This window comes from Xenopus tropicalis, chromosome 9, assembly GCF_000004195.4.
Source record: "Xenopus tropicalis strain Nigerian chromosome 9, UCB_Xtro_10.0, whole genome shotgun sequence".
NCBI lineage: Eukaryota > Metazoa > Chordata > Amphibia > Anura > Pipidae > Xenopus > Xenopus tropicalis.
The window spans coordinates 2,931,394-2,943,950 of record NC_030685.2 but is presented as its reverse complement, the minus strand read 5'-3'; the positions used below and the strand labels follow the sequence as shown (position 1 = coordinate 2,943,950).

Sequence of the window (12,557 nt, the reverse complement as noted above, 5' to 3'; positions counted from 1 at the left end):
CTATTCTCTTATGCATAAGAGACTGCAGCCAATGGAAGGGACACATTGAAAAATGACCACTGAACTATGTAACTGGTTTAAGTGCACAAGCAACCAATGAATTACTAGGGGGAGGGCAGTATTGATATCCCGTAGGAAACAAGTAAGGGCAAAGCCTGGGAGTGATGATGTCAGCATATAGGAAGTTCTCAGCGTGTCAGGTTCAAAATAGGCCACTCCCATCCTTTCAGAAAACTGATCAGACACAGGAGAAAGATGATTTTTTTTATTTACTTTGTACATCTTGGAACACATTTATAACCCCCCTTCTAAGTTATAGTAAGAGCATTTGTAACCGAGTAGTCATTCCCAGCTGGGTATATCCCCATTATGTTACCTACTGTGTGAGCATTAGGGAACAGCATCTGCCCAAGTGATACCCTGGGGGGCTCGTACCCCTTGGAATATGTCCCTTCTTGTTCAATAAAACCCAGAATATTATCTGTTGGGGGGAGGGGGAGATATATTCCAGTGTCTGGGAACTAAGCATGAAATGATGTCTCTCTCGCCAGTGCCGTGGAAAGAGCATTATGGGGCACATGCCCCGGAGTCTTCAGCTGGACGGGATTGGTCTAAGGATTGTGCTATGGATACATTCTATTGTGTAAAAGTTGTTCCTCTCCTCTGCAAAGGCTGAAATGCATAATAAGATGTGCCAAGCTTATAGTTTTACTCCTGTGTGACTCTGGAAATGTATTCGTAAACTTCTGTGTTGTGTAAAACGTTTACCACATTCAGAACAAGACAACGGTTTCTCCCCTGTGTGGGTTCTGCGATGATACTTAAGGTCTGATGAATATGAAAAACATTTCCCACATTCAGAACAGGAAAAAGGTTTCTCCCCTGTGTGGGTTCTTCGATGGACTGCACGTTCTGATGAAGAGCCAAAACATTTCCCACATTCAGAACAAGAGTATGGTTTCTCGCCTGTGTGGATTCTGTAATGATTTTTACGGTCCGATGAACATGGAAAACACTTCCCACATTCAGAACAAGAAAAAGGTTTTTCACCTGTGTGGATTCTTCGATGAACAGTAAGGTCTGATGATCTGACAAAACATTTCCCACATTCAGAACAAGAATAAGGTTTCTCCCCTGTGTGAGTTCTCTGATGGGCAGTAAGTCCTTTTGAGCAACTAAAGCACTTCCCACATTCGGAACAAGAAAAAGGTTTCTCCCCTGTGTGGGTTCGTCCATGGAGAGTAAGTTGTGATGAAGTGGTAAAACATTTCCCACATTTGGAGCACGAATAGGGTTTCTCCCCTGTGTGTGTTCGTCGATGGACAGTAAGTTCTGTTGAGCTGGTAAAGCACTTCCCACATTCCGAACAAGAAAAAGGTTTCTCCCCCGTGTGGATACGTAGATGGACAGTAAGTTTTGATGCACTAGTAAAGCACTTCCCACATTCGGAACAAGAAAAAGGTTTCTCAGTGTGGATTCGTTGTCGATGGGCAGCAAGTTCTGTTGATTTGGCAAAACATTTCCCACATTCAGAACAAGAAAATGGTTTCTCCCCTGGGTGGGTTCTCTGATGGGCAATAAGTTCTGTTGAGCTAGTGAAGCACTTCCCACAATCGGAACAAGAATAAAGTTTCTCCCCTATGTGGATTTGTTGATGGACAGTGAGATCCGCTGAGCTAGTAAAGCAATTCCCACAATCTGAACAAGAAAAAGGGTTCTCCCCTGTGTGGGTTCGTTGATGGACAGTAAGTTCTAAAGGAGTATCAAAACATTCCCCACATTCAGAACAAGGAACCTGATTATTTACCGCATGAATATTAAGATGATAACTGAGATATCTGCGATGACGAAAACATCTACCGCACTCAGGACAAGCAAATGGTTTCTCCTCTCCTGAGTGAATTCTCTGATGATCGTCAAGGTCTGATCGACATGAAAAACTTTCTGCGCATTCAGAACAAGAAAACGGCTTCTCTCCTGCATCGGATTCAACACAAGACAAAGGTTCTTGTTCAGCATGAGTTCCGCTGCAATCTGATTGGTTTCCCCCTTCACATGATGGTGACAAGCTGGTATTTAGGCTCCATCCCATCACAGGAGCAGATGTATTGGTTACCAGTATTGATTCTGAAACAGTAATAATTCTGATATCAGAAAGGTTTTCTTCTTCAGATGAAGCCGCCTCCTCTTTTATATTCTGAAATATATAATCCTCTGCCCAGCTGTTATTCAGGCTGCACCCCATGATAGGAGTAGGTGTGTCTGTTCCCTGTATCTGTTCTGTAAGGGGATTAATGCTGCAATCTGATTGGTTTCCCCATTCACATAAAGCCGCCTCCTCTTTAATAACAAATGAGACATAATCATCTGGTGAGTTGTTATTCAGGCTGCACCCCATGATAGGAGCTAATGTATCTGTTCCCTGTATCTGTCCTGTAATTGTACTTAGGTTGCTGAAATTATGGTCGTTTTTCAATAAAATAGATTTCTGCTTATTAACATCTAATGTATCCATAGGAAAGCAATTCTGTCCCATGAGAGTTGATGATTCTGCTTCTTGTCTTTGTTCCGCAAGGTGATTTCCCCCTTCCCATGAAGCCACAACCGATGTATAATCCTCTGCCGAGCTGTTATTCAGGCTGCACCCCATGATAGGAGTAGGTGTGTCTGTTACCTGTATCTGTTCTGTAAGGGGATTAATGCTGCAATCTGATTGGTGTCCCACTTTGCATGACATTGATTCCTCGTTAATCCCATTGGCCGGTGGGGGCTGTTCCGCTGGTTTAAGGAGGCTGCTAACCAGGCTGCACCCCATGATAGGAGCAGGTGTGTATGTTCCCTGTATCTGGTCTGTAAGTAGATCAATGCTGCAAGCTGATTGGTTTCCCTCTTCACATAAAACCACCTCCTCGTTGATCCCATAGGCCGGTGGGGGCTGTTCCGCTGGAGAAATTTCAGGGTTTGAGATATTTCCGTCGGCACAAAAATCTGCCCCTTCAGCCCCAATCTTGCTTGGCTCATTATTATAACATAATGTTCCTCCCAGATCAGCTGGAATCTCTCTCTTATCTTCATATTCACCGTCTGGCAAAGAGCAGAACAGAGACTTTTTTATGGTTTATCGGCTTTAAACAGTAATTTCACTGCAGAGATTCTAACACTGCCCCTTAATTACCTATATATGGGGCAAAGTTGGGATGGAAACACCTAATGTGGGAGACAGGGATTATAGTAGAACTAACTGCCCCTATGGAGACAGGAGGCTAACAGTGAGAATGCACATATATTACATGGTTTTTAGCTATGCACCAATGAAACAGGAACAACTCACAAGCAACTTTTAGAGATCTCAATGATACTGAAAAGCTGTCTGACTCTCTGACTGTATATACATTCCCACACTGACATTTCTTCCATTGAAAAGACAGAGTCCCCTGCCCTGCTCTGCAAATAAACCTCTGATTTTTGTATCAAGACAAGAATCCTGTTCGTAAAAATTCCCCATGTTTTACACACCCATTACTCACCCAGTGGGCGGAGCTGTTGGGGCTCCTCCTCCTCCTTTATCTTTTCCTTGTAATGGGCCATGTTTCCTTTTATATACTCCCACTCCTCCAAGGAAAAATAGATGGAAACATCCTCACACCTTATGGCAACCTGGCACACACAATGTTACAGTCATCCCCCAGCCAGAGAAAGGGATTATCATACACTGTTACTAAACAATAAGGGGGGATTGGGGGGCCGCACCCACCTCTCCAGTCAGCAGCTGGATGATGTTGGAGATGAGTTCCAGGATCTTCTTGTCATTTTCCTTCTGTATGACGGAGCCAGGGGCATGCAGGGCCCCCAAACCCACAGTTGGGCTCTTCTTCTTAGGGATGACGTAGCCCTATGTATTGAGAGGGAGAGAGAATGATGAGTGTGTAACGCAGCAGAGAGACCCCCTTTGTACAGACAGACAGTCTCTTCTCACTGTGCCACTCACAGTGCCCCCCTCACCTCTCCAGTCAGCAGATAGATAATCTCCAGTGTGAGATTCAGGATTCTCTCCTTCCGCTCCTCATTTTTATCCTTCTTCCCCATCACTGGGTCACTCGCTTCCTCCCACATTCCCATTGGCTCCTTGTGGGAGGGACTGGCCTGGAAGTGGAATTAAGCACTTACACATTTCTATAGGGGATTATTCCCAGTAACATCCCCTGAAACAAACCCGATCCTTTGAATACCATGGAAGGGAATAATAAATACAGCTGTCACCTTGCCAGTTGTGTGAGTGCAGGGCTGTGATTGGCTCACCCCCTCCTACTGTGCTTCTGGCAGGGACCGTTAGGACACGCCCACCCCTCATGTGAAACCCAGACAGGGACCTGAGAGAATCTATAGGGAGCTCCAATAAAGGGGCCATTGTTACAGATAGGGTTAATGTTTAGCCCAAAGGGAAACCAGCACCGGATATTATTCATAATTGCCTACAGGGTTAGGGGTTTCCCATTTATCCAATATGTCTCCTTTAAAAAAGAAGAATCTGCAGACTGTAAGTTTACCCATGAACCAGCTTTGAACTTTGCTGCAGTTTTCATCCCACGGGTACTATACACAGGTACTATACACAGGTACTATACCCAGGTACTATACACAGGTACTATACACAGGTACTATACACAGGTACTATACCCAGGTACTATACACAGGTACTATACACAGGTACTATACCCAGGTACTATACCCAGGTACTATACACAGGTACTATACCCAGGTACTATACCCAGGTACTATACCCAGGTACTATACCCAGGCACTATACACAGGCACTATACCCAGGCACTATACGCAGGCACTATACCCAGGTACTATACACAGGCACTATACCCAGGCACTATACGCAGGCACTATACCCAGGCACTATACCCAGGTACTATACCCAGGTACTATACCCAGGTACTATACCCAGGTACTATACCCAGGTACTATACCCAGGTACTATACCCAGGTACTATACATAGGTACTATACACAGGTACTATACACAGGTACTATACACAGGTACTATACCCAGGTACTATACACAGGTACTATACACAGGCACTATACACAGGTACTATACCCAGGTACTATACCCAGGTACTATACCCAGGTACTATACCCAGGTACTATACCCAGGTACTATACCCAGGTACTATACATAGGTACTATACACAGGTACTATACACAGGTACTATACACAGGTACTATACCCAGGTACTATACACAGGTACTATACACAGGCACTATACACAGGTACTATACCCAGGTACTATACCCAGGCACTATACCCAGGTACTATACCCAGGTACTATACCCAGGTACTATACCCAGGTACTATACCCAGGTACTATACCCAGGTACTATACCCAGGTACTATACATAGGTACTATACACAGGTACTATACACAGGTACTATACACAGGTACTATACCCAGGTACTATACACAGGTACTATACACAGGCACTATACACAGGTACTATACACAGGTACTATACACAGGTACTATACACAGGTACTATACCCAGGTACTATACCCAGGTACTATACACAGGTACTATACACAGGTACTATACCCAGGTACTATACACAGGTACTATACCCAGGCACTATACACAGGTACTATACACAGGTACTATACACAGGTACTATACACAGGTACTATACCCAGGTACTATACACAGGTACTATACACAGGTACTATACACAGGTACTATACCCAGGTACTATACACAGGTACTATACACAGGTACAATACTGTATATGTTCTAAAGGTTGAGTCACTAGCTGAAATAAAATTGTTTTTTGTCATCTGACATTTATAATATCCCTATCCCCTAACCCAGTGCTGTCCAATTTGCGGCCCGCGACCCCCCTCTGTGTGGCCCCCCACCTGTCTGGCTGCTTTGATGGCTTACCTTTGTGTAAGCTGTAGATGGTATCAGTACTGAGATTAACTGCCCCCCTGCATGGTTCTCACCTCAGATTCAGGCTGTAATCCCTCTGTATTGTTTAAACATGTAATCCCCTGTGTTTTTCACACCTTTTAGTTTCTGCATTGTTCACCCCTGCTGTGTTCACACCTCAGGCTCAAACTGTAATCACCCACATTGTTCAACTGTTCACACCTCAGACATTGTATGTAGTGCCTGGACTATGCTGCCTGTGTATATGGCACACACAGACAGCATAGGGGAGGCAAAGTATGGCACATAGGCAGTATAGGGCAGGGAAAGTATGGAACACACAGGCAGCATTTGGCAGGCAGAGTATGGCACACACAGGCAGCATAGGGGAGGCAGAGTGCTGCCTGTGTGTGCCATACTCTACCTGCCCTATGCTGCCTGTGAGAGGTGAACTGGCAGGGGTTTGTTCTGGGAGTTTGTTAGTAGTTGGAAACAGCCATTAAATGGTCCCTAAGGTGTGTAGTTGTGTTGCTGTGCTATCCACAGGGGAGGAGGAGGCATATGGATTTTAGGGTGTGTCTTAATATGACATAATATAATTCTTTCATATATGAATAACTGTTGATATCCCTGCAGTGAGGACCAAGCATTTGGGTTTTTGCTGCACTACCACCATTGTGATAAAATGGGTGTGGTTTGAAGTGGGTGTGGTTAAAAAGGGGAGTGGCCAAACTGGCTTCCATTAGCGGCCTTCCACCATGTATGCTAGAGAAATTCCGGCCCTCGGCACTGCAGAAGTTGGACAGCACTGCCCTACCCTAACAGATGGAGGGTAAGTTAATTTTTCCCCCTGACAAAGCTCATTGTGCTTTTATATATTTGTTATGGTTTTTTGCACATTCTATTTTTTTTTTCACTTTTGTCATTCTGTCATTGTTTTTTTCATTTATAGTAAGTTACAGTGGGGCCAATGCTGTGTATCAGTGCCAGTGTAATAGTGCCAGGGCCTGAATATCTGCCATCAGTACCCACTGCTCCTCACGGCCTATAATGTGCTGGGTTTGTATATAAAGACTGCATCTCGCTGTATATAACGTGTCTGGGATGTCAGTACCTGCTGCCTCACTTTCTATAAAGCTAACTTAAACACATCTAATGGGGAGGTTCACTTTTAAGTTAACGTAGTTTGTTATAGAATGGCCTATTCCTAGCAACTTTGCAATTGGTCTTCCTAGTTAATTTTTTATAGTTTTTGAATAATCTGCCTTTCTCTTCTGCCTCTTTCCAGCTTTCAAATGAGGGTCACTGACCAAAAAGTATTGCTCTGTGAAGCTACAGTTTTATTTTTCCATGCAGGCCCCTTAACTATTCATATTCCCATCTCGTTTAAACCACTACCTGGTATATAAGACCCTAGCAACCAGATAGCCGCTGAAATACCAAATGGAGAGCTGCTGAACAAAAAGCTAAATAACCGAAAAACCATTAAAAATAAAAGAGGACCAATTGCAAATTGTCTCAGAATATCGATGTCTACATTATATTAAAAGTTAATTTAAAGGTGAACTACCCCTTTAACTTAACTGAACACAAATGTATAGAGAACCCCTAACAGAATGTATGAATGCTTTTACATCCTAAGCATTTTAGGGTTAAAAAAATCCCCCACCCGCACTTTTGCACAGTATCCCTGGGAGTCAGTGGGAACGGCAAGAGGTAGTTGGGAGGTTAATTTTTTACACCAGCAGCGAATCCACTAAGTGTCACATTAGCTGTAGGTCAGTCTGTGTATGGGCCATCTTTAGCCTCCCCTCCGCCTATGAGCCCCACTCAGGGCCCCACTCAGAGCCCCACTCAGGGCCCCACTCAGGGCCCCACTCAGAGCCCCACTCAGGGCCCCACTCAGGGCCCCACTCAGAGCCCCACTCAGGGCCCCACTCAGGGCCCCACTCAGAGTCCCACTCAGGGCCCCACTCAGAGTCCCACTCAGGGCCCCACTCAGGGCCCCACTCAGGGCCCCACTCAGAGCCCCACTCAGGGCCCCACTCAGGGCCCCACTCAGGGCCCCACTCAGGGCCGGACACAGGGAGACAGGCTGCTGCCATGTGAGTAGGAGCCTTACCCGGGGGCAGCGAGGGGCTGTGGGGCAGGAATATACTAATAAGAATGATAAAGAGCCAATAGCAGCAGCCTGAGTGGAACCTGTAGGGCAGAGTCTCCCTCACAGTACGGTGTGTGACACTTGTACATATGAGCAGATGGGCAACTCTCCCCTCACTGCCATTGGTGCTAAATGCTTTCCCATGATTCCCTCCCAGACTCCTCCCCTCTCTCTCCTGCTGCTGCTGCTGCTGCTGCACATTCTGTGCTGCTTATCCCTTCATTCCCCATTTCTGTCATTACCTTCTGCGCCTCCTCTCTGTCTGTCTCTTTCTCTTTCCACTTTCCTCTCTTCCAAATCCCCTCCCGGCAGCCACAAGCAGCCCCTCCCCCACACACAGGAAGCCACGCCCAGCCCCCCTCCACTCTCTGCTGCCTTTTTTTTTTTATTGAAGAGGGAAAACTTTATTGAAGGTTTGGGGCACAAATGAGCAATGGCTGCTACAGGGTTTCCAGGTTGTTGGTTTTTCCACCAAATTGAACTACTAATGTAAAGCTCAGGCGGGTTTCTGAAGCCCAATCCCACCAAGGTATGGATTTGGGCTACTTTTTTGCACTTTGAAAACTAGTGAAAGATTTTGTTCCTCTAGTGTACCTAGAATGTCTCTCCCAGTGCATGTTGGGTAATGTAGTTTGTATTTAACAATTGTAACACTTAGTTGGCTTAATAGGGGTATTATTACCAGGCTAGTGGACAATAGAGCATGTGTTACATGCAACCCCCTTTCCCAGGATGGGCCTCCGCTATATGTCAGGGACTAGATAGTGTGGTTGAACTACAACCCACACTGGTGTTGTGCATTATAATAATTGATAGGACGCCAGGAGCTCTTGCAGATATAACTGGATGATACTTTATTGGACAAAGGCACATATGGAATAGTGCAGCAGGGTTTATACTCACAGATACAGCAGTATAGGATGTTGGTCACAATGGAGAATGCATAGGTGACCTTTAGGAACAGAATACCCCTCTTGGAGGATGCACAGAGGATTAGTTGACACCTGAGATGAAGACCTTTCAGTAGGGAGTGTTCCGGCCGACTATGGTCCAGGGGAGAGCTCCTAACACTGGTACCTGGCGTCTAATAAAACCGGTCCCTAAAGAACGACAACAGAGCCGGGGTAGGCTAAACCCTTTTACATCTCCTGGATGGGGCTATTAACTGCCCTTGCTAAATAAGCTAACTGTTCTCACCACTTCTAGAGGGTGCTATAAATGGTACTGACTGTTCTGGCTTTTCCTCGTTCACGGGGCCCTGTCCCCGACTTAGAAATAGGTGTTACTCTTTACTGGGGCCTTATGCCTCCAGGCTCAATGACGTGAAGTCTGAGACAACAGCAGCCAGAGAGGAAGACACTTCCTTGTGCAAGACACTATATAGTCTGCCAAGGGGAGTGGTCAACCCGAGCTAAACCTATAGGGGGTAGCCTAATAACTGTAATCTGAGTGTAGAGGGCTCTGCCCTATTACAGCACAGATAAGGAAAAGATAAGGGATAACACCATAGGGAGCTTAACCCTATGGGTCCCTACACAATTATCCGACAGCTAAGGTTAAGGTAAAAATACATTACCCAGCATGCAATGGGACTGGCGTAGTAAAAAGATCCATTTTCTGATTTGCTGCTGTTCTAACCTCTCAGCCCCAGCCTGTCTGCTTTGAGATTGTACCACTACTTTGTACTGAGATGTGGGGGCTGCCATTTGTTACTTTCTTCCAATTAACTTTTAGTATGATTTAGATACTGATATTCATCAGCTTTCCAGTTTGGATATCCGGTTGCTAGGGTCTTGTTTACCTTAGCAACCAGGAAGTGGTTTAGAAAGAAGAGAAGAAATGAATAGAAAGATAAGTTATGAAAAGCAACAATAACAATAAAATTGTAAGATCGCAGAGCAATAGTGTTTGGCTGCCGGGGTCAGTGACCCCCATTTGAAAGCTGGATAGAGGCAGAAGAGGTAGGCAAATAATTTAAAAATTATAAAAAATGAACAATGAAGACCAATTGCAAATAGGACATTCTATAACCTACTAAAAGATAATTTATAGGTGAACCACCCCTTCAAAGGGGACATATTGTGTGAAAAACGATTGTACCAATCAATTGTACTCATCTAAATCCAGAAGGGATTTGCTTTAAAAAGTTGTGTTTTGGGCTGATTTAATCAATCAGCAGCTAGGCTGACCTTATAGGGAACTGAAGCCTGTCTGTGCTTGTGTGACTGCAGGGCTGTGATTGGCTCTCCCCCTCCTACTGTGCTTCTGGCAGGGACCGTTAGGACACGCCCACCCCTCATTTGAAACACAGACAGGGACCTGAGAGGATCTATAGGGAGCTCCAATAAAGGGGCCATTGTTACAGATAGGGTTAATGTTTAGCCCAAAGGGAAACCAGCACCGGATATAACGGCACCGGACCCTACAGGGTTAGGGGTTTTCCTTATAGGTCTTCTTTATACTTCCATAACCATCTCCCCATGGTGCCACATTGCGCTGTCTCACTGCCCTGACATTTTGCCATTGCAGTGCTATATTGCCTCTGTGGATTGCAAAGCTAAGCAACTAACTGCGTATTTCTGAATTATGGTTCTCAGAAATAACACCTTATTGACAAATATCATGATTTACACGATGACTCTTATAAACCAACTGCATAGAGGAATTTCAGCAGTCACAAAAGCCCTCTTTTCCAGCCACCATTATGTATACTGTTACCCTAAGGGCCAAGACACAGGGGCCTGTTTGTTTGTGGAGGTCTGACTGTCACTGCTGCACGTGGCCCCGACCACATACACCAACCAACTGCGGCCAACATATTTCAAAAGTTCAGCACCCACCAATCACAGCTCACACCTCAGTATCTGCACTACACTGCATAGGTGTATTTTAGGGCTTCCACAGCCACAAACCATAAGCTCATTGCCAGTATGACCTTCATTATTATTCCAAGGGACCAATGGCTGAGAATTTTGAATTTGAGGGTCTACTTATTGGGGTACATTTCTGTTGCTTCAATCCCAGCCCTTGAGGAAGCAGTGACTAAATGTCCATTGGGCTGTGGGGGAATTTATTGACTGTGATATGAAGTCTCCATGCTGCTTGATTTTGCGGTGCTGATACTTTGTGAATATCCCGTGCATTTTTGGGGGAATTACTTTTGACTCCTCAGGTGATTTTATATATTTGATATAAGGGGCTCACCCCCCTTTGGCATTTCATTGCTTTTTCATGGCACCTGGACCACCACAAGAGTTTGGTGAGTAACTTATTTACATCCTTTCTGTATTTTGAGTATCACTCTCACCTCCTGTCAACGTAGGACTTGGGGCTGTACTATTCAGGCCACAGATTATGTGGGTGCGATCACCAGGCATTGACATCCTTGCTTTCTGTACATTGTGCGAGAGCACGGCTAAGTCTGCCTTATGCTTGTTCCCATTAAAGCTGCCCATACACACACCGATAAAACTATTATACGCTTTTCGGAATATGTGTGGGCTCTGAATTATCGTCACAATAATTTTCGTACCATGGCGATCGGTCGTTTAGTTGATCGGACGGATAAGGATAAAATCTGCGCATTACTGTGTATCTGCCGATATACTTGGGGAACCTACAATGTATTCCCTTAAAGTCACTTTCCTACCATTGGTGCCTGTAACTATTTCATGTTCAGAACACCCTCCCATTGGTTATGTTTATGGCTTTATCCTACAATATCAGTCTGAATGTGAGTTTTAGATTGTTGCATTTAAACCTACGACCGATATCTGAACATTCGTCAGAAGACTAAGATCTGAACATGTGGCCACAATAACTGATGGCCCTGCACAAGCCACCAATCACAGGCTCATTGACAGCTTTCACCACGCCAAGTAATTCAACTTATAATTTTTTCCAAAGTTGTATTTTTTTTTGAGTTTTGGGGTTTTTTTTGCTGCTTTCTTTGAGACTGAGCAGATTGCGCACAATGAGCAGCTGGCAGAGAATCCCGGGGCTCACGAAGTCTATCAGGTATTTATTTCAGAATAGACCGAAGGTACAAGGACAACTAAACTGGTTTCTTAAAAGGAAAAAAAAGAAAGCTGCGTTGTTCTTATGTGCAGCGACCACCTGGGAGGGGACAATGGATTGTAAAGGTCACATGAATCCTCCGCATGGTTTTCTAGCTGCACCCAATGCAGCGAGTACTGACCGGCCAAGCAAACAGGGAGTGGTGGTTCAATACAAATCACCATTGGGAAGATTTCACCATGAAGGAAAAGACGGAGACCTGGATAACAATCAGCATCTATAGATTCCTCTATAGCCAGATCTTATAAGAAAATATCAGTGAATCTGAACGTTTCTAAGTTACGTCAGTTTTTGTAAATGTTATAAACATTAATCATCTCATGAAATCGTTCCCGCTGTTCTAGACCAATCACAGTGTGAGATGCAAAAGTGATAAATGATCTAAAATC

General features: G+C 44.7%; 1 protein-coding gene across 1 annotated transcript; it reads right to left on the bottom strand.

Moving 5' to 3' along the window:
- Positions 1–250: 250 nt before the first annotated feature.
- Positions 251–8,436, bottom strand: LOC108645225 (oocyte zinc finger protein XlCOF7.1-like). The gene is made up of 6 exons (XM_018090163.2): positions 8,334–8,436; positions 4,003–4,143; positions 3,755–3,892; positions 3,528–3,657; positions 2,906–3,084; positions 251–2,335 (listed from the first exon to the last, which is right to left on the bottom strand). The coding sequence occupies exons 2-6, from the start codon at positions 4,117–4,119 to the stop codon at positions 701–703; spliced, it is 2,199 nt and encodes a 732-aa protein (XP_017945652.2). The 5' UTR covers positions 4,120–4,143; positions 8,334–8,436; the 3' UTR covers positions 251–700.
- Positions 8,437–12,557: the final 4,121 nt, after the last annotated feature.